General features: G+C 44.3%; 2 protein-coding genes across 10 annotated transcripts in view; one reads left to right on the top strand and one right to left on the bottom strand.

Moving 5' to 3' along the window:
• Positions 1-26,372, bottom strand: part of LOC111869831 (spermine oxidase) — a 534,307-nt gene that overhangs the window by 334,164 nt on the left and 173,771 nt on the right. The window lies entirely within an intron of this gene.
• The window catches only part of LOC111869830 (early growth response protein 1), a 336,968-nt gene that overhangs the window by 254,397 nt on the left and 56,199 nt on the right, over positions 1-26,372 (top strand). For 2 of the 6 annotated variants that reach the window (XM_023861634.2, XM_023861633.2), the window contains exon 1: positions 2,050-2,372. The exons of 2 other annotated variants lie outside the window; for them this stretch is intronic. In XM_023861634.2, coding sequence (XP_023717402.1) covers positions 2,165-2,372 — 208 coding nt within the window. In that variant the 5' untranslated portion in view covers positions 2,050-2,164. 2 more of the 6 variants (XM_023861635.2, XM_023861638.2) reach the window with 2 other exon arrangements.

The following is a 26,372-nucleotide window of genomic DNA, read 5'->3' as shown; positions in this document are numbered from 1 at the left end:
AGGGGGGCAGAACATGTAGCACGAATAGGGGAGAAGAGGAATGCATATGGGATGTTGGTGGGAAAGCCGGAAGGAAAGAGACCACTAGGAAGAACAAGACGTAGGTGAGTGGACAATATTGAAATGGATCTTAGAGAAACAGGATGGGATGGGATGGGATGTATTGGATTGATCCAGCTGAGGATAGGGACCAGTGTAGGGCTCTTGTGAACACTGTAATGAACCTTCGGGGTCAATAAAATGCTGGGAAATTCTTGAGTAGCTGTAGAATCGGCGGTTCCTCCAGATGGGCTCAGCTCCATGATTATGTTAATCCGGATATCGAGATCGCAGATGTATCACATCATAAACGTGTCCAGTCCTTCAGACAAATTACGATAAGCGCTCACATATTATAAATTCCAGTTCACAAGACGCCAATTTAGCTTCGATTCTGTTCTGTTACTTTCGAATAACAATGGTGACGTCATTTTTGTGACACGCAGCGCGCCAAAATACGATCCTGTTCCGCATGCAGGTATAGGAATGACTGTTAAATGACGGAGAAAGAAGGGGTGGGGTGTGAGTGAGACAGACGAAAGTCACGAGCACAAAAATAAATAATAAAAAGGATTACAAAAGAGGAGTGGAGAAGGAGAAAGAATGGACATGAGAAAAAGAGGGAGAGAGAGAGAATAGATTTTTGTTAAAAAAGATGTTGCATCAAGTGGCTAAGAAAAGAATGGATAATGGGAGGGGAAATAGGAGCGGTTTTTCGTGGGAGGGAGAAGGAGGGATGTGAGATGAGTCTTGCGGAGGGGAGCTCGGAATCGCTGGTATCTCGCGAGTACCTACCAGTCTAGATGTTGCTAGCGCTGTGGTGAGAAGGTGTACGGATTGCGCAACGTGGACGGACGAGTGGGGGGGAGGTCCCCTGATCGCGTGTTTTCAAGTGACGTACCGAATTGAAATACACTCACAAAGTGGAACGTTTTTAGCATTCAGGAGGTGCAAATATAAAACATATCTCAGTGTACGATAATCTGTCTCTAAAACCAAGCAAAGAGATTTAATTTGTTTGTCAGGATTTGTCAACACCTCGCACGCGTAAGAGTACTACAGCCCCTTCGTTTTAATACAGAGCTATACTCTTAATACACGGTAACGGAAGACTGGATAAGTCTAGTGAAGCAGAAACGTGGATCTCCCCTCTCCTCCCTCCAGCGTCCCGCTGCTAAAATGATTCTGCGTGGTACGTAAAAGTGGGTAGAGGAAACTTGTTGGCGGGCCTGTTTTGTGCTCTCGCTCTATGACGACGGGTGACGCTGTCGATGACGTCACGCACATGATCGCCCAACTGATGGTGCCTGCGCTTGTACCGAAGACCAAGGAAGACGAAGAGGTTGTAGTGACGGCGTTAGATACAGCGTTGGCGGACTCTGTGACGAAAACGGTGAGTATACAGTCTACTCTATCTCTGTCTCTCTTTCTCCCACTCAGAATTCTCTTTTTCTTCTTTTGCGCCAACATTCAGACAGAGGGTTAGTTACTATATATGCACCATGGCAGCCATTCATATCCCGGCAAACAACCATACCAACCACACGTAACCCCTATCCCCTCTCCTATGTCCTCATCACCGCACACTACACCCATGGATCACTAGTCCGCAGTTTGACACTGAACGGGATGGATTTGGTGATTGTGACAGTTGTGATGATACTATCACCACAAGTTTCTTGTCGTCATTATTATCGCGTGTTAATGAAACATCATGTTAACATTAGCAATGAGAAGGACAAGCCGAGACAGTTCTCCTACGAGCAATACTGACATTGCAGACAATGAAGACGGTAACCAAACGTCACTACCTGTCGGGTATCCACCTGCTTATCAGCCACTAAGTCGACAGCAGCGACAGTCACGTGACCCAACCAGTAGCGCTAGTAGCCCCAGTGCTGCTGATAACAATACTCCACTACATCAAATTGTTACTTCCGGCGGTGCTGAAGAGTATGTGGATATACTACAAGTGCAACAGCTGCTGCTGGAGAATGCTGGTGTTAGTAGTGATTCTAGTGCTAGTGTTAGTGTCAGTGGTCGTGGAGGGGTTCTAGGTCACATACACAGACGTGCAGCGGCTGGTTCTCCACGTTTAGGATTAGAAGCAGCCTCCAGGAGTCGCATGTTATTAGAGAGTTACCCACCTGCTGTGCCGACAATTCCAACCCCGTCGCATCGCTATCACCACCACCCACCACAACCACCCCCACCGCCACCACCCTATTATTATGCGAATTATATGCAGCAGCAACAACATCACCACCACCACCAGTATCAGTCTTCGAGTGTGGAGGATTTGTTTGCGCTGTGGCTGGGATCTTCAGGCACAGGTCGGTCGTTCTTTTTGATTTCTGATTGGTTTTGAAACTTTGAAAGCTGTCCACGCAGCAGTAATTCCTTTGGATCCTGGGAATATTCTGTTCAAAATAGCGGCGGGTAGTAAAATGGGATTATAGCAATACTTCTCTTCATTTCAAAATATCTACGTGATGGGTACTATCTTCCGGGATGTGTTGAGGTATAGTGTGGTAGAGTTGTACGGACATTTCGAAGGAAGTTACTGCCTCCATTTTCAGGGTAGAAGAATAAGCTAAACAAGATCACCAGCAATAAGCAAGCAGAAACTTTCTCTGCTCTACTCATTATCTTTGCTTACTCTTCCATCCAGAGGATGGAAGCAGTGTGTTCCCCCGAAACGTCAGTGAACTTCTTTTAGGTTACAAGGGGACATATCTAGAGTATGGTATTCTTGACATGCATCTCCTTGAGAACTGCAAATCCCACATGTACAGGTACCATTTCGTGTTGTGTTCAGCTCGGCTTTGGGGACTCGAACCTCTCATGAACTCTGTCCCCGGGGAGAGAAGTTAACCACTCATTTCCGAGGTTTAGACTGCATGGAGATATACCTCCATCATATCATACGTGTTCACGGCGTGGTGCTTAAACACAGGGACAATTTTACCTTTAACGGTACATTTTTTTTTAATTCGCTTAGTGGGGGGTGGAGTCCAACTGGGTCCACGGCACGGCGGCCACTGATTGGCCTATTGCACCTGCCCCGGGTGATTATGAAGATGGAGAATTGTGGAATGAAGATTGGCAGGGGAAGCCGAAGTACTCGAAGAAAACCCGCCCCAGCGCCACTTTGTCCACCACAAATCCCGCTTGACCAGACCCGGGATCAAACCCGGGCAGCCGCGGTGGGAAGCCAGCGACTAACCGCTTGAGCTGTGGCGCGGCGAACCGTATATATTACTGCGATTCCATTGTCGATTAAAACTCTAAATTCTTACATTCTGTAACCCTTTAAAGTTCAGTGGTTCTATATGTACCAACTGCTTTAACACACTAAAACTGCATCCTGCCCACAGAGTGTATCTGTGTGTTCCGTATGGTTCTCGCAATAAACAGCGACTGTTTCCCTGAACAGCATTAACCGTTTGGGCTTTGTAGTGGAGACGTAATGTGTTTCCTGTGAGGTACGGACTGAACTGCTATATATTCTGCCCACGCAGTGTATCTGTGTGTTCCGTATGGTTCTCGCAATAAACAGCGACTGTTTCCCTGAACAGCATTAACCGTTTGGGCTTTGTAGTGGAGACGTAATGTGTTTCCTGTGAGGTACGAACTGAACTGCTATATATTCTGCCCACGCAGTGTATCTGTGTGTTCCGTATGGTTCTCGCAATAAACAGCGACTGTTTCCCTGAACAGCATTAACCGGTTGGGCTTTGTAGTGGAGACGTAATGTGTTTCCTGTGAGGTGCGGCCTGAATTCTTATATATTATTTAGAAGAAATGCAGTCTTTAAAGGGTTGAGATGGTTGAAATTGCACGTGAAGCGCAAAATCAGGAAATTCATAGTAATTCAGACTCTGCGGACCTGTATAGAGCAAAACAAGTCGTAAATGCTCGGAAAAATGCATCTACAGAGCCTAGCCTTGCACGATAACCGTGATGACGCTCTGTCAAGCTGGCTGCGAAACAAGCACAGAAATGGAAACATGTCAAATTTCGATGCCAGAGACGCCTCTGGGAGGGACTGACGAAAACATGGTTCCAAGGATTGGCCTATACGTATTTACGTGCATTAAGTAAATTTCAAAGGCGAAATCTGTGAAAAAGAAGATATTTCTAGCAGGCTGCTTTAGGTTCACGTAGTTTCAGGTATTGAAAAAAATACTCTTGTTCTGTTCAAGGAATAAAGGGGAACATTTATAAGATGCAGTTCCTCCAGGGCGGACGGCAAAATTTCGTTTGGGGAGAAACTTCATCATCAGTACTTCTGAGGTATGCTTCAAATGTTCATATTCCATGTAAGAGCTGCGATAGCTCTGTCGGTATAGCTATGAGCTGGACGCCCGGGATTCGATTCCCGACAGGGGCACACAGCTTCCTCACCGGTTCTGATGCCCACCCAGCTTCCTATCCAGTGCGTACCGAGGACTCTTTCCTCGGGTGTAAAGCGGCCGGGACGTGAACCTGACCACTCACAATCGTCTAATACCGAGGTCAAGGATGGTGCAGCTATACCTCCACTGCCCCACACGTTCTCATGGCATGGTGCTTAATGAAGCATAGACATCTTTACCTTGTACGTCATTTAGGTAACGTTAAGCTGGTTTCGGTGTGCAAAATGCAGGTAGGGATACAATATTACACTGCTTATCTGTCAAGCTGTCTATGGTTTATGCTGGGCCGCTGTCAGTGACTCAGACAATACTCAGAAAACTCAGTTAGAAATGGCCTGGGAAGAAGCAACAGTGGCCTAATTTCAGATATTACACAAGCATTTTCGTGGAGGGACTGAGGAAAATCAAATTTCAGTTAGGATATTCGGTCTACAAGCCGGGATTTGAAGCCAGGAACTGCCAAATACGTATAATACGGGGTGAGCACACGGTCCGGACCGTCCATACGCTCCACGTCCTTTGGGAACATTCTCCACGTCTCTGTTCTGCGTTAATATATATATTTTGTAATTATTTATTTATAATTTTACCTGTTGTTTTGTATGGAACTCAGCCTGTCACATTAAAGACATAAATCAGATTGAGGGTGTTTGAGAACAGGACGCTGACGAGAGTTTGAGCTAAGGGAAGAAAGTCACAGGATAATAAAATGTCGTAATTAATATTTCCCCCTGGACCTTGGATTTTAAATTTAAGGAAAATGAAATGGGCGAGGCATAGAACCACGCAAAATAGACACGGAAAATAAATCGGAAACCCAGACGGGAGATACCGCTTGGGCGTATATATAGAGTAATATTAAAATTATTTTACAGGAAGCAGACAATCGGTATGTGAACTGGATTAGGATAAGGTCCAATGGAAGGTTGTTATATACACAATAATGAACCTTGAGGCTCTCATAACAGGCAGAGAGACTACTGGCCTCTCAAAAAGAACTCTTTATTCAATGAAGTTGGTAAATTTTGAGTGGATGGGGAGTTCAGCGTCACGTGAACACCAGTCCCTGTTGTAGTAATAATGCTATTCAATTATTTATTTGTTCATTCAGACCGAAACGTGTGCTCAATAATGCGCATAATATTCGAGCTGTATTATTATCTCCACATGGGCCCTATAAGAGTTAGGCTAACTAACTAACTAACTAACTAAGTCGTTCTTCGCATACTCGCTCAGCTACTCGAGAATTTCCCAACATTTTATGAAACACGAAGTTTCATTGCCGTGTTCACTAGAGCCCTCCACTGATCCCTGTCCTGAGCCAGATGAATCCAGTCCATAATTGAAGAATCATTCGCGGACAGCCGACAAGGGGTAATCCTCCAGCTTGGGGGTTAGGCGTGGGGTAACAACTCACCACAAAAAAAAAAAACAATTTTAAAATGTTGCACAGGGCCTCGGACGGTTTCTGAGGTTAGACTTTCGAAATGTGTAGGTCCATATTAAAAGAACAAATGTTTCAGCTATATAAAATGAATATTATCTCAGTTGAAAATGTTTTGAAGAAACAGAGAACAGTTCTGTCTAAAGATAAAATTCTCCCTATGCCTAAGCTCCACACCATGAACATGTATGGGGGAGTGATGGTATAGCTCCACTCTTTCTCAGTACCTTAGCATTAGACTTACCTGAATAGTCAGCCACATGACCCGATTGCTTTGCCCCGGAAAAACAGTTTCAGGAACCACTTGATAGGCAGCTGGATAATCACCACAACTGGTGATCCAAATGATACAACTACAGTTTCGTAAGAAAGAATTTATATCATTATGTATGACTCCTTTGCCGGTCACTGTAGCCGCGTGGTCTAGGAAATGAACTGTCTTCGCTCGCTCGAACGCTGGAATCGTGGTTTCGAATCCCACTTAAGGCATGGATGTTTGGTGTGCGTATGCGTTTATTCTGTATTTGTGTCGCCCTGTGTTTATGTAGCGGCCTTGCGACGGGCTGACTACTCAGCCAATGAGTCCTACCGTCTGTGAAAAATAATTACGGAACTGAATAAGAGGTCAGGTCCCTGAAGGGGCTGGAAGAGCCATTGAAAAAAAAAAGTATGACGTCTTTAGGAAACGATTTTGAAGCTACTCTCTCCGAAAACTGCCCAGAAGCCAAAGGAAATATTGTAAGACACTTTTAAATACAGAATGTCCCATGAGGAAAGGTCAATATTCTGGGATGTCACAGTATCGGACATTTTAAGCAAAAACTATATACGTACACGTGGCCTCTTTCGGTCGGTTTCCTAGATACAGCTGTTTCATTGTACACTGTACAGACGAGAAACACGCCATGTCCTCACACGAATTGCAAAGTGCATTGATGTTGACGGTGGAATTTTCGAAAATGTATTATACGAGGTAAACTGTACCAACTTTGTCACTTGAACAGTAAATACCGCTATTAGAAACAGTACGTAATCTCTCTTTCTTGTCAACAATTTTGGAACTGTACGGTAAAACAGCTGTACCTCGGAAACCGTCCGGAATAGGACACATGTACATATACACTTTTATGCTTAGAATGACCGATACTGTGACCTCCCAGAATATCGACCTTTCCTCCTGGAACACTCTATATAGTCGAGCGGTAGGGTAATTAGTGAATGATATTGGAAGGGATAAGGAAGGAAACGGTTATGACGAATGTCTCTTTTCGGCCTTACGCGCCGGAATACATACTCCAGAGAGGTCTTGTGTAACCTCAAACATGTCAAACTCGCATAGCTGCCTGTGCATGGTTTCATTCTTGAGGGTAGAACCGTTTAGTACCAGAAAACACGTTTCTTAGAGAGAGGAAAGTGCTGCTTGCGGCCTAATTTGAGGTGCTATCGCGACATTTGTCTGAAGGAACTCCAGAAAAATCATTAGTCACAGTGGCCGGTCTTCTATTCGAGATTTGAACCGTAGAACTCTGGTTATGAAGCCAGAGTGTCACTCGTCAGCCGTGTCGTGCTGTGTAGTATCTTAGAACGGACAGTCATTGCGTCGTCTTGTCCATATGGGCAATGTTAAATGTACTCAGTAGAATGGAAAGTAGGCTAATTGGTCACCCGAGACCGGTACAGAAACAGGCCTATCCAAACAAAATTCTAGTTTTTTTGTACTGCACACAACAGGACAATCGGACTTTTTTTTAACAAAGAAAGACACAAAAAGCCTAACATTACGCAAAAAACAGTAGACACGAAGTAGTGTCGTGTTTGTGTACTGTGTACAAGGAAACTCTAATGAACCATACATTTTTTTTTCTTCCTTGGCACTACAGCCCCAGTGGGCCTAGGCCTACCTCCATGAACTTCTCCGTTCACTTCGGTTTTTCTAGATCTTACACATTCGGTAGGACTCCTTGGGCGGGTGATCAGCTCGTCGCAAGGCCTCTACCTGGACACAAACACAGAAAAACGCACACAAATATCCATGCCCTGAGTGGGATTCTAACCCACGATCCCGGCTTCCGAGCGAGCGAAGACAGTGCATGCCTTAGACCGCTCGGCTACCGTGACCGGCTGAACCATACCTTTACTGTAAGAAAATAAGAAATACCGTTTTATAAAAATATTACAACTGTGAACCATATTTTAAGATCTGAGATGAGTGTAAAGCCAAATTCATTTATTGCCATGCCTCTAAGGATGGCCCCACAAGGGGCCATTAAATTTGTTACACAGGACGGTATGCTGCTCCAGTTATTCAAATAAAACTGAACTGAACTGGATGGCAGAACGCACTACTCAATTTCCTCATGAACTAACGAAGCAGGAGTAAAATGCAGCCAGCAATGACGATCGGTCCACAGTCGGAACTTATGCCAGAACTTGTGGGTCGTTTCTATTGATGGCTATAGCCATGGATGTATTCTCAGAATTATCTTTCCCTACGCAGAAATGTCTGCTTGCGCTGGGGCCACGCGAGCGCACGAAGTATGTCCGTTGCAACGGACGTTGCTGAGGACACCACAGTTGCAGAATGCGGTGCGTAGTTTTTTGTCTGCAATGGAGCCAGAAGAAAGCGTAGCATTCGCCTCTCTTGTTTATTTCTGCAACGGACGCATTTTTTTTGCGCTCGTGTGGCCTCAGCCTTAGTCGATATGGCAATTAGGCTACAGGTTATACGGCCTAGGAGACGAGTTTCGATCCACGACGGGAGCAAGAATTTTTTCTCTTCTCCATAACGTCGAGACCGGCTGTGGGGCCTATACAGGCTGTCCCAGGAGGAAAGGCAAATGTTATGGGAGGTCACAGTACACTGTGCAGACGAGCAACACGCCATGTCCTCACAGAGTTGCGAAGTCCATTGAAGTTGGCGGTGGAATTTTCGAAAATGTATTACACTAGGTAAACTGTACCAACTTTGTCACTTGAACAATAAATACCGGTATTAGAAACAGTACGTAATATCTCTTAGTTATCAACAATTTTGGAACTGTAAAGTGAAATAGCTCTATCTCGGAAACCGTCCAGAATAGATCACATGTACCAATACACTCCCAGAATATGGACCTTTCCTCTTGGGACATCTTGTACCTCTGGGGATAAATCGGAAGGGGCGTGAAGCTGACACACTCACCTCCACCTAGTTCCGAGGTTATGAATGGTTAAGCTGTACCACCACTCCACCATACATCCTCATAGCTTACAGCTTAATTAGTTAAGCTTACGCGGAAATGTCAGCCCCCAGCTCGGGTTGTCACGCGGCCTTTCCGATAGTGTAACAGAATGAAGTCCCTTGGGTACGCATGGAGCCTGTACACTTCCCAGAAACTGCAGTTTACGATCAAGTTGAGTCACAAATAAACCTACGCCCGCTGATACTACCAAGAAATGAGTACGTGCCCATATTACAGGAAAGACGAAATTCCTATCTCTTTACGAGTATTCAGATTGTGTGTGGTGTTATGGGTAGAACGCCGTACAGACTTGTATATGGATACCAACATTTCGGAAGAAATTTCAGTCGTCGACCCTGAACATAAGGCAGCAAGTTGCTCCAAATTGTTCATATCCACCTACAAAACAGCGCATGTTACATCTCAGAAGAGGACATGAATCAATGAGTATTACATGAAATGCAACACCCGTTGAAGCCATGAGTCCAGACGTCAGATCTCTCTACTTCTGAACTGTTTGCGGGCACGCGGTAGCGTAGTTGGTTGAGGCACTATGCTAGAAGTCGGAAGGTCGTCCGTTCGAATCCCGATGAGGTCACTGGAATTTTTCAGTTGACCTAATCCTTCCACGGGAGCCGGGATAGCGCAGTCGGCATAGCGACTGGCTACGGGCTGGACGACCGAGGGTTCGGAGTTCGAGTCCCGGTAGGGTCAAGAATTTTCTCTTCTCCAAGTCGTCCAGACCGGCTCTGGGGCCCACCCAGCCTCCTATCCAATGGGTACCGGGGGTGGTTTCTCCGGAGGTAAAACAGCCGGGACGTGAAGTTGACCACTCACCTCAAACTACTGCCAAGGTCAGGAAAATATGGCCCTATACATCCACTCCCCCATACGCCTTCAGGGAATAGTCAAGTACAGGGACAACTTTACCTTCTTTTACCTTTACCTAATCCTACCAGCCGCACTATGGCCATGGGGTCGACTCAGCCTCTAACAGAAATGAGTACCAGGAATCTTCCTGGGGGTTAAGGGCAGCCGGGGCGTAACCTCACCGCAAACTGTGAGCCGATTGTCTAAAGAAAATGTGGGAGCCTCGACGTCTCACAACCCTATGGGCCTCCACGGCCTATTACAGGGATAGCTTTACCTTTTTTGGGGGGAGGGGGGGATGTCTGCGGTTACACAAAAATGAGGAAGGACCGTATTGACGAAAATGGAAAGCATATGCCAGTGAGGTCCACATGCATGTCGGTAAGGGCACAAGCCCCCCCCCCTCCGAGTTTTGTTTTAAGAATCAGAAATGAGAAAGAAAGAAATACACCAATTATTCATACCAAGATTACATTACAAAAACATTCCTCTGTCCTACAGAAACCGACAACTGTCCAGCGATCAGTAAAATCTTCTGGGATATAACACCGTGTAGCCCGTTCAAATTCAACCGACGTTTCGGAAGAACATGTTACCTCCGAGCACCTGCTTGCCATTTGCGTTCATGATGATTTCTTCCTTGGCTTATTCTTTTATCCTGAAGATGGAGGTCACATATTCCTCCGAAATGTCGATTGACTTCAAACGGGCTACACGGCGCTATATCCAAGAACACAGAACCCTTCATAACCACCGGTGTGAGAACCTCAAATCCTACACCACCAAAATCAGTCTTAAACGGGTAAACGTAAGTTTGTAATCAAATTTCCACGCTTCTCCCCCCCCACCCCCCGGCCCTTGGAAAGAATCATGAAATACCGGAATGAATTCTGAAAAATTCATAAACTGTAAACATCTTCTGGTATTTCGGGAACTGGATCGGTTTCCGTCCTGCGGTAGAAATATGGGAATCGCGTACTACTCATTTGGGGCCGTTACAATAAGCTAGGCTCAGTCACTAGACGAAAACAGATCCGGTTTCCGAAACGCTGTGTTTCTTCACAACGCCAGGCGATGGAGCACAGCCAAAAACTCACCAGCCTAACCCCACGTGCGTGTAAGCCTACGCGTTTTTCTGATGCGTTCCTCGAAACGACTGCGATCTTCCGAGCTGTGAGGCCGTGTAGATCGAAGACAGAATGACGTTTAGGAAGAGGTTATCGGCCTCCATCTTCAGGGTCGAACAGTCACCCAGGCAATGAACCAGATTACCTCAACTTGCCGCCTGTTTCTGTTGGTTTCTTACATGACTTACTCTACGAACCACAAAATGGAAGCGATATGTTCCTCCGAAACGTCGGACTCTCATGCGTCACAACCCAGAAGAACCTACTGTTTATAGTCGCCCTCGTGAAAACCTCAAATCCAACTTGTCTTTATGTTTGTATACGTCACTGACCTTCAGGTCCAAGTATTACAGCCAGAGATCTAAGAAACCCGTTGTTTCAAACTTAATCGCATAGCAGATATATGGGCGCTGTCAGGTTCTCTTTCCGAGAGGGGGTAGAGGGGCAGCCAGGCAGTTTGCCTTACAGACTTACCTTTAAGCTGCTTAAGACTATTTTTGCTAATCGCCCTAGAGTATTGAGCATGCACTGTTTGTAATACTTCTAGGTTATGTATTTCTTTTGGCTGGTTTTGGACTTCATCCACGACGATTCGGAGACTGGATCTGTCTCCGTCTTCAGGTGGGTAGGGAAGGATAAACCTACTCAGTTGGGCCCGTTAGAAAGAGCTAGTCTCAATCACTGGACAAACCCCGGCCTGTAGAAAACAACCTATGAACACCCGACAACAGGTTTCAGAATCCTAGGTTATGGTATTAATACTTGGTTATATAAAAAGGTATCTATCGCGCTAACAGGCCGTGGAGGCCCATACGGTTGTGAGACGTGGAAGTTCCCACATTTTCTAGATAATCGGCATACAGATGACGGTGAGATTTTCAGCCTTACGCGCCGGCCGCGCTTTACTCCCCAGAAAGATTCCTGGTACTCATTTCTGTTAGAGGCTGAATCGACCCAAGGGTCATAGTGCGGCTGGAAGGATTAGGTCAATTGAAAAAATCCAACAACCAGGCGGTAGCATAGTCGAATGAGACACTGTGCTACAAGCCGGAAGGTCGCGGCTTCGATTCCCGATGAGGACATTAGATTTTTCAATTGACCTAATCTTTCCAGCCGCATTATGGCGCTGGGGTCAACTCAGCCTCTAACAGAAATTAGTACTAGGAATCTTCCAGGGGGTAAAGGGCGGCCGGCTCGTAAGGCTGACAACCTCACCTCTATTTGTGAGCCGATTATGTAGAAAATGTGGGAGCCTCGACGTCTCATACCCTTATGGGCCTCCACGGCCTGTTACGGGGGACAGTTTCAGAGCAACTTCTGTAGTGACGTTAAGTTTGCACTATGGGTGTTTGTCTCCAGTTATATATTTGTATTTTGGAAAAATATGTATCAAGGCTACTAATGCGCAGAACAGTAAGGATGACATTTAGAAAATGTGAAGACCTGGGCTGTTCAACTGCATTGAAATAATCAAGCCAACTTAGCGGATACAGAGTGTCGCGTGGTCAGCGCAATGGATCCCCACGGCCGTTAATCTCGGTTTTCTATACCGCAGCCCCTATTTCTTTGAATTAGCTCCTCAATTATCCTCACGAGGCTAAGTGGACCCCGTTCCAGACCCACTACTTCTCAGAAAATGTGGTGGCGCCGGGAATCGTACACGGACCTCTGGATCTGTAGCCAGAAACTCTAACCAATAGACCACAGAGCTGGTCGTTTTAAATAATCAAGCAGAAACAGAAAATGTAACGATGTAATGACTTTATACACTCATGCTGAGCTATATTTACGGCAGCATCAGGTAACGCAAGAAATAAATATGAACTAGTTGATCAACTTAACAGAACCTGTAAGTCTGACTTGAAATTACAGGACTGGACGAGCAGTATATTCCCTATTAAATACAGGCCTACTGTATTATTGCAATGTATGGGTCGTGTGGCATGTCAATATGTCATTATTGATTTAGATGAGTTTAAAATCCTGAATGTTTTATTTTTAAGGGCAACAAGTTTCGCTTGTGTTTTCTATTCACTGATGCGTGGTAATGACTCCTGTTCTAATAAGCAGTTAGTGTTCTCTTTGGGGTTTCCCTTTGAATGTACGAGGGGTAGGCCTCCTCGGCCCTTGCACCGCGACCTACAGTGGTCTGTTGTGCTTAGGGGTTTTGCCTTTTTTTTTCCTTGACACTACAGCCCCAGTGGGCCTAGGCCTACCTCCATGAACCTGTTCACTTCGGTTTTCCTAGATCTTACACATACGGTAGGACTCCTTGGGCGAGTGATCAGCTCGTCGCAAGGCCTCTACCTGTAGACAAACACAGAAAAACGCACACAAACATCCATGCCCTGAGTGGGATTCGAACCCACAATCCCGGCTTCCGAGCGAGCGAAGACAGTGCATGCCTTAGACCGCTCGGCTACCGTGACCGGCGGGGTTTCCCTTTACTAGACCGAAACCCCCATGCAGAGAGGAAGTACAGTTTGTATCTTGTCTTGGCGCACTTTGTAACGAAAACAAGATTTACAAGACCCGGTACAGTTCAGTTTGTGTCTAGACAGCCTTCTAAAAAAAATCATTCAGCGAATAAAGAATTAAGCCGATCAAAGTGGCCGCGCGGTCTATGAACTGCCTTCTCGCTCCGTCGAACGCTGGGATCGTGGGTTCGAATCGCATTCAAGGCATGGATATCTATGTGTGTTTATTCTGTGTTTAGGTATTGGCCTTGCAACGGGCTCATTCCCCGTCCAAGGAGTCCTACCAACTACATGTAGAATTAAGTAACTGAAAAACCGGCCAAGGTCCACAAAGGCTGTGGAGCCATAGACAGATAGACAGAAAACTAATGAATTATCTCTACCGTCACTCTGCCTTATTAAGACATTATCTGTCTATCTATGGCTCCACAGCCTTTGTGGCCCTTGGCCGCCTTTTCAGTTTCTTAATCTATACACGGTCGGTTGGACTCTTTGGTCGGGGGATCAGCCCGTCACAAGGCCGCTACCTACACGAAGAACAAAACAAACAGAATAAACGCACACAGACATCCGTGCCTCCCTGTGTTCGAGTGGGCGAAGGCGGTTCATGTCTTAGACCGCGCGGCCACTGGGATCAACACAATTAAGCCGTTAGGCCTGGTGATACACTAACACACTTCCTATGAAGTTCATTTACCCCAGGGATCCCTATCTTTTGGGGGCCATAGATGCTTATAGTTTATACTAGACACTGTACGAATCTAGCGAAAAAATAGGAATTTAAGTAATTAGACTACGAATACATCTCAGTCGGTAAGCGGCTAGACTACGGAGTAAACGACCGAGGAACTGAGGTTTGATTCCCGGCAGGGCAAAAGGTACTTCTCCTTAACTTCCAGACCGGCTCTGGGGCGAACCAAGCCTTCTATACTGGGGTTTCGGGGGGGGGGGGGCTATTTCGCCTGGGGTAAGAAGGCATTTGTGTGAAGCTGACCACTCACTTTCATCCAGTGCCGAGGTTAAGAACTATGGAGGTATACCTGCAGTCCCCTATACGTCTATAACTTCACCTTTTATAGGCTCACATCTTGTATTCCCACACAAAGACATTTTCTTTCTTCTTCACAAGGCTCCACAGCTTCATTTGTTGAACGTTTTGGCCTGCTCGACAATTTCCAACTGCTTCAGTCCTGTATGCGAGTTATCCAGTTATAAATTCATAAATCCTGCAGGTCTTCCCTTACGTCATCTTTCCATCTAATCTTAGGTCGCCCTCTCTTTCTTTTGGCATGAGGCTGCCAGTCATATATTCTTTTAACTGTTCGTCCAGCCTCCATCCTTGAGATGTGTCCACGCCAACTTATTCTTTGGGCTTTGATGAAGTTAACTGTGTTCCTTCCTTTTATTAGGTTATCAAGTTCATCATTTGTTTATTTCTCAAGGAACCATCATGGTTTCTTGATGGCCCGAAGATCTTAGAATTTTCCTTTCAAAGACTAAAAGACCAAGACATTTTAGGAAACAATAATTTAGCACACACTGTATCAAAAAAGTTTCCAATTAATAATGTAATTTTCTTCGAAAGTAATTACTTTGTTAGAGCGTATTGCTTCCACCCGAGCTTGTCGCTTAATGTTCATATTTGAACACAGCGTAAACACTCAGAATTCCTCCACACCAGCCACAGATTTGGATCATGGCGTGCTTTGTTATCATCAGAGGATCCCATGAGCACACTGTGTTCGATTCCTGAAGTCATGCTTCGCTCTCTCTTCTCTTCTGACTTTGTCAGAATCTGACTCTGTTCATCCAGTTTTCTTACCTCTTTTTTTTTTCACATAACATATTTCTTCGTCTTACCCCTTCTTTCTTCTGCTCTTACGAGGGAGCCAAGGTCACAAATGAACGTAAAACAGCTGTAATAGACAGAATAAGTTTTCTATATGCATCACAAGGTAGCAGCACAGTCCAGCTTCATGGCAGTCTAGGTAGCAGATGCGCATGCTCATATTCAGAGGCTGGTTTCAGCAGTCAAAATGGCGACCGTGCTTGAGGAGTATCCTACCGAAGAGAAGCGTTCTGTTATGCTTCTTTTGTTGGCAGAAAGACTTGATGCAAAGTACATTCATAAAGTAATGTTTCCTGTTTATGGTGGGAAGTGTTTGTCGCGTAAAGCGGTTCACAGCTGGATCGAGAAATTCTCTCATGGACGTTCAAAAGTCGCAGATGATGAAACGGAGGTGCGGAAGTGGCTGAGACAACAGTCAAAAAATTTTTATGCTGCGGGTTTCGACGCACTGGTAAAACGATGGGACAAGTGTATCCATGTTGGTGGAGGGTATTTCGAGAAATAAATGGTTTTTTTTCCAGGTTCGAATGTAACATGTTTTACGTTTTATAGCCATGTGTAACCTATATACTGACTCTTCCTCGTACCTTCCTTTCCCCTTCTGAACGCCCCTATATTTAGTACGCTAACATGCGTCGCAGGGGACATGTGCCCCTTTTGCGCGATTCAGGCCTGCATTACACGAGGTTCCTCACAGAATTAAAGAAACAAACTTCTACTTTAAGGACAGAGCTACTGCGTCTGGTTTCGAAATGGAAACCAGACAGACGTCGTATTATTTGTACGCCGTCCTTTAGGCTTTACGAGCTTATAATGTCGAATGAGTAGATGATAGTAAATAGTGAATATGGACGGAAATGGTCGTAGTATAATTTAAGGGCACCATTCTTGTATTTGTCTGGAGGGACTGGAGGAAACCACGAAAAATTTCGGGCAGAACATTTGGTGTACTAGCCGATGTTCAAACCGGGCACCCCTAGAATACAATTCAGAAGCGTTACCGCTTAAGCTAACTTGTTACGTCACACAGTCAACTTGTTTTTATGTCCCTTTAATGACTTCTGATCAAATTTCATGGAATTCAGTAGGAAGACCATCCTAACCACATAATAAAAGTAAAGTTATCACCGTGCTTAATTAATTACGCATTACGCCATGAAGATACAAAGGGGAGTGGAGGTATAGCTCCACCATTCTTGTCCTCGGTACTAATTGGAGGTGATGGTCAGCTTCACGACCCGGCCGCTTTAATCTGAGGGAAATTGCCCCCGATATCCAATTGGATAGGAGGCTGGTTGGGCCCCAGAGCCGGTCTGGACGCTGTGAAGGAAAGAAAAATCTTTCCCCTGCCGGGAATCTTGCCAATGCCATCCAGCCCGTAGCCTGTCGCTATGCCGCCTCCCCTAACCACATAATACTCGTATTTAAACCCACACTTCTAACAATACCAACATGGCGATCGTGACAGCCTGCGGGGCGACTGTGGTAGTTATCCCTAGACTGTTCAATTACGCTGTTTCAGTTACACAGCTACAACATCGAATTGCATGAGAAGACTATCATGAACAGTCAGTAGATAAGTATTTAGAACGAAGCGGCTTGAAGTGCCACCTCGAGCATTCGACAGGATAGGCAGAGTAAATTCAAGAAAAGCCCAGAACATGATAACTCGTTGGCCCGACATTCGAACCATGGCTCTCCAAAAAATGCCATATTATTGTAGTCTGGTACGTGATGCCGTATAGTTAGGTAGCATTTCGGAGGAACTTACTGTCTCCACCTACACTTTTGCCCTGAGCATGGAGTCAGTACGTTCTTCCGAAATTCACGACGTCACATCCAAGATTTTCCAGTACTAGTCTAGGCTGTTAGCCTGAATCTATTTCGTTCATTGCAAAGGAAGTTGGTTGGTCGGAGCATGACAAAAGAGATAAACTTGGTTCCAAAATTGTGGTCCGCGGGACACGACTTCCATGAAGAGATCCTAGTGGTTACGGGGATTTCGTCACGTTCACAAGTTTTCGTTTTGTGTGCAGAGTGGAATGGGATGAAGCTGGTAGCCTTTTTAAACTGCGATGAATAGAGAGCACGGGAGAAAGTCTTCAGGCTAACCAGCACCTAAACCAAGGAAGATAATTCTCCTTTGAGCGGTGTATATTAGTCTAACAGTGATATCAGCGTTGCATTTCACAAAACTGAGACAGTATCTGAAGATATGGCAACTTAACTGGAACACTGAAACTACTTCCTTAATGAACAAACGTAGCCAGAGTGACGATACATGGCGCACTGGCGACTCCAGTGTAGCCTTAGATTAACGTAAGTTTCCGCAGGGCTTCCCCTCAGGTTCACACCAGGCTCAGTTTAAAGCAGATATAGACTTACTTGGTAGCGAGGCCGCGCCATAGCTCAAGCGGTTAGTCGCTGGCTTCCCATCGCGGCGGCCCGGGTTCGATACCTGGTCTGCTCAAGTGGGATTTGTGGTGGACAAAGTGGCGCTGGGGCAGGTGTTCTCCGAGTACTTCGGTTTCCCCTACCAATCTTCATTCCACCAATTGCTCCACAATCACCCTCACCTATCATCTGGGGCTGGTACAATAGTCCAGAAGTGGCCGCAGTACAAGGGACTTAGTCCCACCCCACTAGCAATGAAAAAATAATACTTGGTAGCGCTGTTGGTACCGTGACTGGTTACGGGCTGGACGACCAAGGGGTTGGAGTTCGAGTCCCGATGGAGGTAAGAATCTTCTCTATGTCGTCTACCCTCCTAGCTAATGGATACCGGGGCACTCTCCCCTGGGGTAAAGCGACAGGGGTGTGAAGCTGACCACTTACTTCCAACTAGTGCCGAGGCCAAGAAAATGTGGGTCTATACATCCACTCCCCCATACGCCTTCATGGCGTAGTGCTTAATTAGTTAAGCACAGGGACAACTTTACCTTTTTACAGACTTGGCATTACGTTGCCTACCAAACAGACGGTAAAATTCAGTCTTCTCTGACGTTCAGTGCGTAACTTTTCGTGAGTTACGTAATGACTGTCAGTATTCACTGTATATAAGCAGGAAAGCGACCACCAGGAAGACGGAAGTGGGATGATAATACCAAATAGATCTTAGATAGGATGGGATTTTATGAACTGGATTGATCTGGCTCAGGATATGGAGTAAAAGGTAGAGCTATCCCTGTAACAGGCCGTGGAGGCCCATAGGGTTGTGAGACGTCGAGGCTCCCACATTTTCTAGACAATCGGTTCACAGATGGCGGTGAGGTCAGCTTTAAGCGCCGGCCGCCCTTTACCCCCAGAAGATTCCTGGTACTCATTTCTGTTGGAGGCTGAGTCAATCCCGGGGCCATAGTGCCGCTGGAATGATTAGGTAAATTGAAAAAATCCACCTCATCGAGACTCGAACCCGCGACCTTGAAGCTTGTACCATAGTGCCTGAATCTACTACGCTACCGCGTGCCCAGAATATGGAGTAGTGGAGGAAAATTCTTGAGTAGCTGAGCGACTGGCAGCTTCTCAAGAAGGACTCATCTCCACGGAGAGTTAGTATGCTTGGATGATATGATGAGTGAAGAAGTGAAAAAGAATTCGATGGAAATTATCGTGGCCCGATCGAGGGACTATTCTGGAATTTACCTGAAGAGACCTCATTCAGGAGAGCTGATGTCTCCGCCTAGATACTAACCCACGAACTCCTGAACGCAAGTTTAGATAATAAGGTCTATACTAGCCTGTTCGGTCTTGCTTATAATTGATTATGACCTTCACATGTAGTTACGAGGAAGATAACAGGATGGAAATGTATGCACAGGCAACAGCTCTGGCAGGTTCACTCTTTTGTTTAATTGTCTCCAAAAGGACGAAGTTTGCATTCTAATCATGTAACGGTTGTGGCAGCACGTTCTGTTATATTCAAATTAAATATATATTTATATACATTCAGTCTGTATATTCACCTCCATCTAGTGCTGAGGTCGAGAAGAACGGAGCTATACATCCACTGCCCCATGTGTCTGCTTGGAGTAGCACTTCACTAATTAAGCACAGGGATAGCTTCACCTTTTAAGAAACTTACTTACTTACTCACTCACTCATGAAGCCACTCACTCATGGAGCTGAGCCCTCCTTGAGAAGCCGTCAATTCTGCAGCTACTCAAGAATTTCCCAGCACTTTATGGAACCCGAAGTTTCGTTACCGTGTTCACAAAATCCCTCCACTGGTCCCTATCCTGAGCCAGATCAATCCAGTCCATACCATACCATCCTATCTCTCTAAGATCCATTTTAATATTTTCCACCCACCTACGCCTTGGTCTTTCCAGTGTTCTCTTTCCTTCTGGCTTTCCCACCAATATCCTATATGCATTCCTCGTCGTCCCAATTCGTGCTAGATGCCCTGCCCACCTCGTCCTCCTTGACTTTATCATTCTAATTATACTTGTAGAAAAGTACAAGTTATGCACCTTTTAACACATAGACGTAAACTCTGATGGGAAAAAGCTTAGTGTGATTATTATGAATAATAATACAGTCAACAATAATGTAATCTTAGCGTGTGTTCGGAACGCTGTTGTTGCTTGATGGTGTCATGTATATACAAACTTACTGTAACGGTGAGACTAAATCTCTGAAATTACCCACTTTCGTGTAACCATAGTGATGAATTAACACGTTGCATAAACGTAAATTAAACCGTAGGTCAGAGCGAACAGTTTTTGGTTTCAGTGTATCGTGTCTATTCTGTGAGTATTGATAATATTGTGATGTGAAGTGAAGGAAATTGTGGGCGGTGGACTCTGTGTAAGAGTTATTCGTGGGAGATGGCGTTAAACATGGGCCACATATTTGAATAAGAAATGCGGGAGAAAGGAGGCAGAACTAACAGTACGAGAGTTACTAAGTAGCAAATGATGAGATATATTCTCTGTGGTCATTACACTTTTCTGTGTATATCTTGAGCGCAGCTTTCCGAGTGCTTACCGGAAAGAAAACTGTTTTGATCAGAACTTGCAGAAAACAAACGTACATTCCATATCCAATACAAGTTTAGCGTTAAGTATTAATTTTTTTCCGACGTAATTAAACAAGAGCATATGTTACATTGGCTTTCGCGGTAACCGAGCGGTCCAAGGCATACAATGTCTTCGCTCGCTCGAAATCCCGGATCGTGGGTTCGAATCCCACACAAGGCATGGATGTTTGGTATGTGTAAGGTAATGTAAAGTTGTCCGTGTGCTTAACTAATTAAGCACTACTCCATGAAGGCGTATGGGGGAGTGGATGTATAGATCCTTATAGATCCTCATTTTCTTGACCTCGGCACTAGCTGGAGGTGTGTGGTCAGCTTCACGCCCTTGCCGTTTAACCCCCGGGGAAATGGCCCCCGGTACCCATAGGATATAGGCTGGGTGGACCCCAGAGCCGGTCTTGACGTTATGGAGAGGAGAAAATTCTGACCCTACTGGGACTCGAATTCCAGTCCCTCGGTCGTCCAGCCCGTAGGCCGTCGCCACAGCGACTACGCTACCTCGGCTCACTGTTTGGTATGTGTATGCGTTTATTCTGTGTTTGTGTTGTCCTATGTTTAGGTAGAGGCCTCGCAACAATTTGATCACCCGCCCAAGGAGTCCTACCGTCTGTAAAATGATCAGTGAAATGGGAAATCAGCCCTCTGCTCTAAAGTGGGAGCAAAGAGGAAGGAAAAAAAAATTACATTTGAAAACATGTGGCCTATATTCAACAGTGAACAAGCACGTTGAGAATACACGCGATAATTATTACCCCACAGCAACAGAGGAATCCTCGCGTGTGTTCTGAACACCCTTGTTGATTAGAACCATAAGGTTTATTTTGGACTTCATCCATCGTCTGGTGTATAAGACAAAAGAAACGCAACGTTTCGGAGACTGGATCTGTCTCCGTTTACGTCCTCAGGTGANATCCACCTGAGGACGGAGACAGATCCAGTCTCCGAAACGTTGTGGTTTTCTGTCTTATATATACCAGACGATGGATGAACTCCAAAATAAACCTTATGGTTCTATACAGCATACACCATCGTCAGAATCCTTTAAAGCAGGGGTCTCCAAACGTTTCGAACCGCGGGCCACATTAGGTAATTCAGCACTTTCAATGGGCCGGATAAAATGAGAAATTAATAACTCTACGTATATGAGTTTCATTGAAAGCACAGAATTTCATGAACTAAATACAAAGTACGTGAGAATAAATTAACGTATATTAATGACAACAGAGAGTAGCAGCAAATGCTCATATTTTCATCACAAATTATAATAAAACAATTAATGTGAATGATGGAACTCTTTTTACATTCTTAAAATCTGATTAAATTGAGGTTCAAATTTTGAAACGCTAATCACAAGTACTGACTGACTTTAAATGTTCATCGGATAAATTTGCCCTGTATTTCGACTTGATGTACTTCATCTGGGAAAAAGTTTGTTCACACAGATATGTCGTCCCAAAAATGGAGATAAATTTACAAGCAAATTTCTTTAAATTTGGAAATTGCTATGAGTTCAGAAATTAATAAAATTTGATCAAATTTCCTTCCTTGTATTTGTCTTTAATATGATAATTTTCCTGAAGTTCAATAATTTCCATTTGAATTTGACTTGGGACATCTGCAGCATCACAGTTAAACGGATTTTGAAACAATCTAATTTCCTGAGCACTGGCATCCAAATCAGCAAATCACTCCCGAAATTGTTCTTTCAAATCTGAAATGACTAAAACTCTGCACAGTATAGCATATAAACAAAGTTACAATTTTTCACTTGGCTTTCCAGAAGTATCAACTTCGCTCTGAATGCCTTCATAAGTGCAAATAAATCAAAGACTAAATTATTTTCAACCTGCAACTTTAAATTCAAATGGTTCATATGGTTCACCATATCAGCAAAAATGCTAATTTCCAAAGCCTCTCTGTATCTGATAAAAGTGGATCGTGATGGTTTTTCTCGGTAAGAAATACATATCAGTTTCATTCCTGAGCTGAAAGAAGCGCGAGAGAACCTTTCCATAGCTAAGCCATCGAACTTCAGTATAATATGTCAGGTAAATAAGCTCTGAATCACATTTACCAGTACTCAGTGGAAAATTAGTTCAATGGGCGCATTTCTGCACAATTCTTTCGCGGGCCGGATAAAATCACATCGCGGGCCGTAGTTTCGAGACCCTTGTTTTAAAGTCTACCCTTCTTGATTGTTCGGTCTTACGAGTATATGATAACCGTTCTAGAGACACGCTCTTACACATTGTAGAGAGGGGATCTTAAGCGAAGTGCGGGAATGTACACTGGATTGATTCAAACGTGGAACTGTGTTGACCAGTTTGGAATGTAAGGGCTCCAACTGACCCGGAGAGAACACACGGAATATACAGAATTTTTCATCTAGAGCAGACAAAACAATAACAACAGACGTTGTACGTTATGATTTCTCAAAAAAAAAAAAAAAAATGACTCACATAAAATTTCGTTCTATCGGCTCCGATCTTTTATCGTCATTATTTCATGACTTATAATACCCATTCAGCGTGATCTTTTTGTCATCTCCTATCTCAAATATAGACTTCTACTTGACAGTTGGCTGGAATGATGAATCATGGAACTTTTAACAACATTCAAATTCACTTTCAGCGGTGTTATTGAAGCAGCTGCATAGCAAAACTGGTGATATTACAATTTACAATAGTAGAAGCGGCCTCCGTAGTCTAGGGGTAACGTTCCCACCTCATGACTCAAGATACGCGGGTTCAAACCCGGCGGAGGTCGTGGAATTTTTAAGGGCGGAAAAATTCAGGGAGGGACTTTAAGCCGTGGGTCCCGTGTCATAGATTTACGGCACGTAAAAGATCCTCATGTCTCTAGGAAACATGTGAGCAAAATTATATGGGGGAAGTGTCGGGTACCGAGGGCCGACCTCGTTGGCTGAACGGGGCTGATAGCACGCACCAGTACCGGTACGGTATGGCGACTGGTAGAATATCAAAGGGGGACGTACAATAGACTATTAGTCGCGGTGCATGGGGAAACCCACCCCCTCCAATAATAATAATAAATACAATAGTAGACCTGCGTAGTTAAGGCGCCAGACCACATCATATTCTTTCATCCAGCTGATCCCAGTTCCACAACATTTATGTCTTTGCGGTAAAGCCCCTCATTGTTGTGATATTGTGACGTACTTTGCTTTGCGGCACGATAGTCCGAATTCGCAGTGTAATTAGTCAGGACAGAATTACAGATTTTCGTCGGTCACAGTAGCCGAGAGGTCTAAGGCATGGACTGTCTTCGCTCTCCCCGAAGCTGAGATCGTGGGCTCGAATCCCACTCAAGGCATGAATGTTTGGTGTGTATGTATGTGTTGATGTTGCCCTGTGTTTAGGTAGAGGCCTTGCGATGAACTGATCACCCGTCCAAGGAGTCTTACCGTCTGTAAAAAATGATTACGGAACTGAATAAGAGGCCAGGGCCTTGAATGGTCTGGAAGAGCCATTAAAAGAACATGTAGTGTTTCACAGTTATAACACTTCTCGATAGATGGCTTGAGTACACATTTGAAAACATATATAATATAATGATCCTATCTCACAAAATTACGAAGATTTACCATGACGTTTTATTTCGAGCAGACGTTAGTCAATATGAACGGAAATTTTGCTCAAAACTAACGCTTCGCAACAATGCAAAACTAACGTAGTTTCTAATGACACAAGTTCAGGTTTATTATATTCTTGCCTTTCTTTTATTTTATCCTGACGTCATTGCAGTAATTACCGCTTGCTTGCTTATTTATGGAGCTGAGCCCTTCTTGAGGAGAAGCCAAATCTGCAGCTACTCAAGAATTTCCCAGCATTTTATGGAACCCGAAGGTTCATTACCGTGTTCACAAGAGCACTCCATCGGTACCTATCCTGAGCCAGATCAACCAAATCCATACTATTCCATCCTATGTTTCTAAGATCCATTTTAATATTGTCCACTCACCTACGCCTTGGTCTTCCCAGTGGTCTCTTTCATTCTGCCTTTACCACCAATATCCTATATGCATTCCTCTTTTCCCCCATTCGTTCTACATTCCCTGCCCACCTCATCCTCCTTGACATGTTCATTCTAATTATATGCAATAATTATCGCTACTCTTTATAAATAAGGATTTGTTGGAAAGTAACAGACGTCAGCTATTTTATTTCCAGTAATTCTTGCGGGAGGAGCGGTCAGGAAATCCTGCTTAACCTCGTGTGTCAACTAGCTGGTAATTTCTGAATGTGAAGCGGAAGGTATTGACTAACAAGAGTTGAATTAAATTGCGACTGAGCGATAAACTATGCAAAGCATAACACAAGGGGTATCCGTTTGAGGTTAGGTTAATCACTGCTGTCTCGCAGTGCTTCCACAAACCAAATGAACCCCGTCCAAGGAGTCTTATTCCCGGGCGCCAGATAAATTCCCGGGCGCCAGATCTGCATGGCGTCTAGTAATTATCTTTCCCCAGCATTATTCCAGGATTCATACACGTCGATGGGTAAATGTTATCTGCGCCAAGGCGAACACTTTCACGCGGCAAAGGTTACACCAATCAAAGTCAGCGTTCGATAGCGTGTATGTGCTAAATTTCGCGATATAATTATGTGTTTCAGTAGCAAGTTGCATGACGTTCTATTGTACTTGTAAAATCCGTCACATTTTGAAAAGACAAGCTACACACTTAAGTTTATAGACGTTTAATACTTTAAAGCCTAGTGGTTACTATACGTACCACGTGCTTAAAAAAACTAAAACACTCTCCCAGAGTGTATTTGTGAATTTCATATGGTTCTCAATAAAAATGAATTGTTTCCTAAAGAGCATTGACCTAATATGTTTCCTGTGAGGTATGGACTGAATTGTTATTATCATCATCATCAGTAATCTGTCAGACGACAGGTCCACAGTCTCATCCAAAACAATTCCTCCATTTAATGCGATCCAGAGCTTTCTCCTTCAAATGATAGTATCCTCTTCTGTCCCCAAGGTCATCCAGCATCTTCTTACGTCTTCTTCCTCGTCGTCTTGTTACTTCTAACCGCCCCTCTATCTTTCTTTCAATAACTTCTTTTAGAAGGCAGTTTCTGCGTAAAACATGACCAATCCAAATAGCCTTCCGTTTTCTTATTTCGTGTAGGATATTCCTCTGCTCATTGACTCTAATTAACACTTCTTCATTTCTTACATAATCGGTCCAACTGATCTTCTCCATCCTTCTCCAACACCACATTTCGAAACTTTCCAGATGTTTCTGATCTACTGCCCTAAGTGTCCATGTTTCAGCCCCATACAGAGCTATGCTCCAAATGTAGCATTTCACTAGTTTCTTCCTCAAATTTAAGTCCAATTTGCTGGTAAAAAGATTCTTCTTCTTGCTAAATGCAGCTTTTGCCATGGCAATCCTGGATTTAATTTCACAAGTACACCTTCCATCATCTGTTAACAAGCTACCCAAATATTTAAAACATTTCACATTCTCCAGTTGTTTTTGGTCTATCTTTATTGTGACTGGGGTTGGTTGTCTCGAAATTTTCATTACTTTTGTTTTCTCCACATTCATTTCCATGCCATAGCACCTTCCAATTTCGATTAGTCTTATCAATCATACGGTTTCTTCCTTAGCCATTAACACAAGGTCATCTGCATACTTCACAGTTTGAATAATTTGCCCTCCTAATTTGAAGTCTCCGAGCCCATCCAGAGCTTCTCTGGTAAGGCATTCGCTGTACAAGTTGAACAGAATTTGGGATAAACAGCATTCTTGTCGAACTCCTCTTGGAATCTGCACACTTCTTGTCTCCCCTCTGTCCAGTCCTACTCTAACTTTCTGATCCATGTACAATTTGCTAATCAATCTTCTTTCACGCCAAT

This window comes from Cryptotermes secundus, unplaced genomic scaffold (genome assembly GCF_002891405.2).
Source record: "Cryptotermes secundus unplaced genomic scaffold, Csec_1.0 scaffold286, whole genome shotgun sequence".
NCBI classification, from domain to species: Eukaryota; Metazoa; Arthropoda; class Insecta; order Blattodea; family Kalotermitidae; genus Cryptotermes; species Cryptotermes secundus.
The sequence above is the reverse complement of the archived record's forward strand: the minus strand, read 5'-3'. Positions and strand labels throughout refer to the sequence as shown.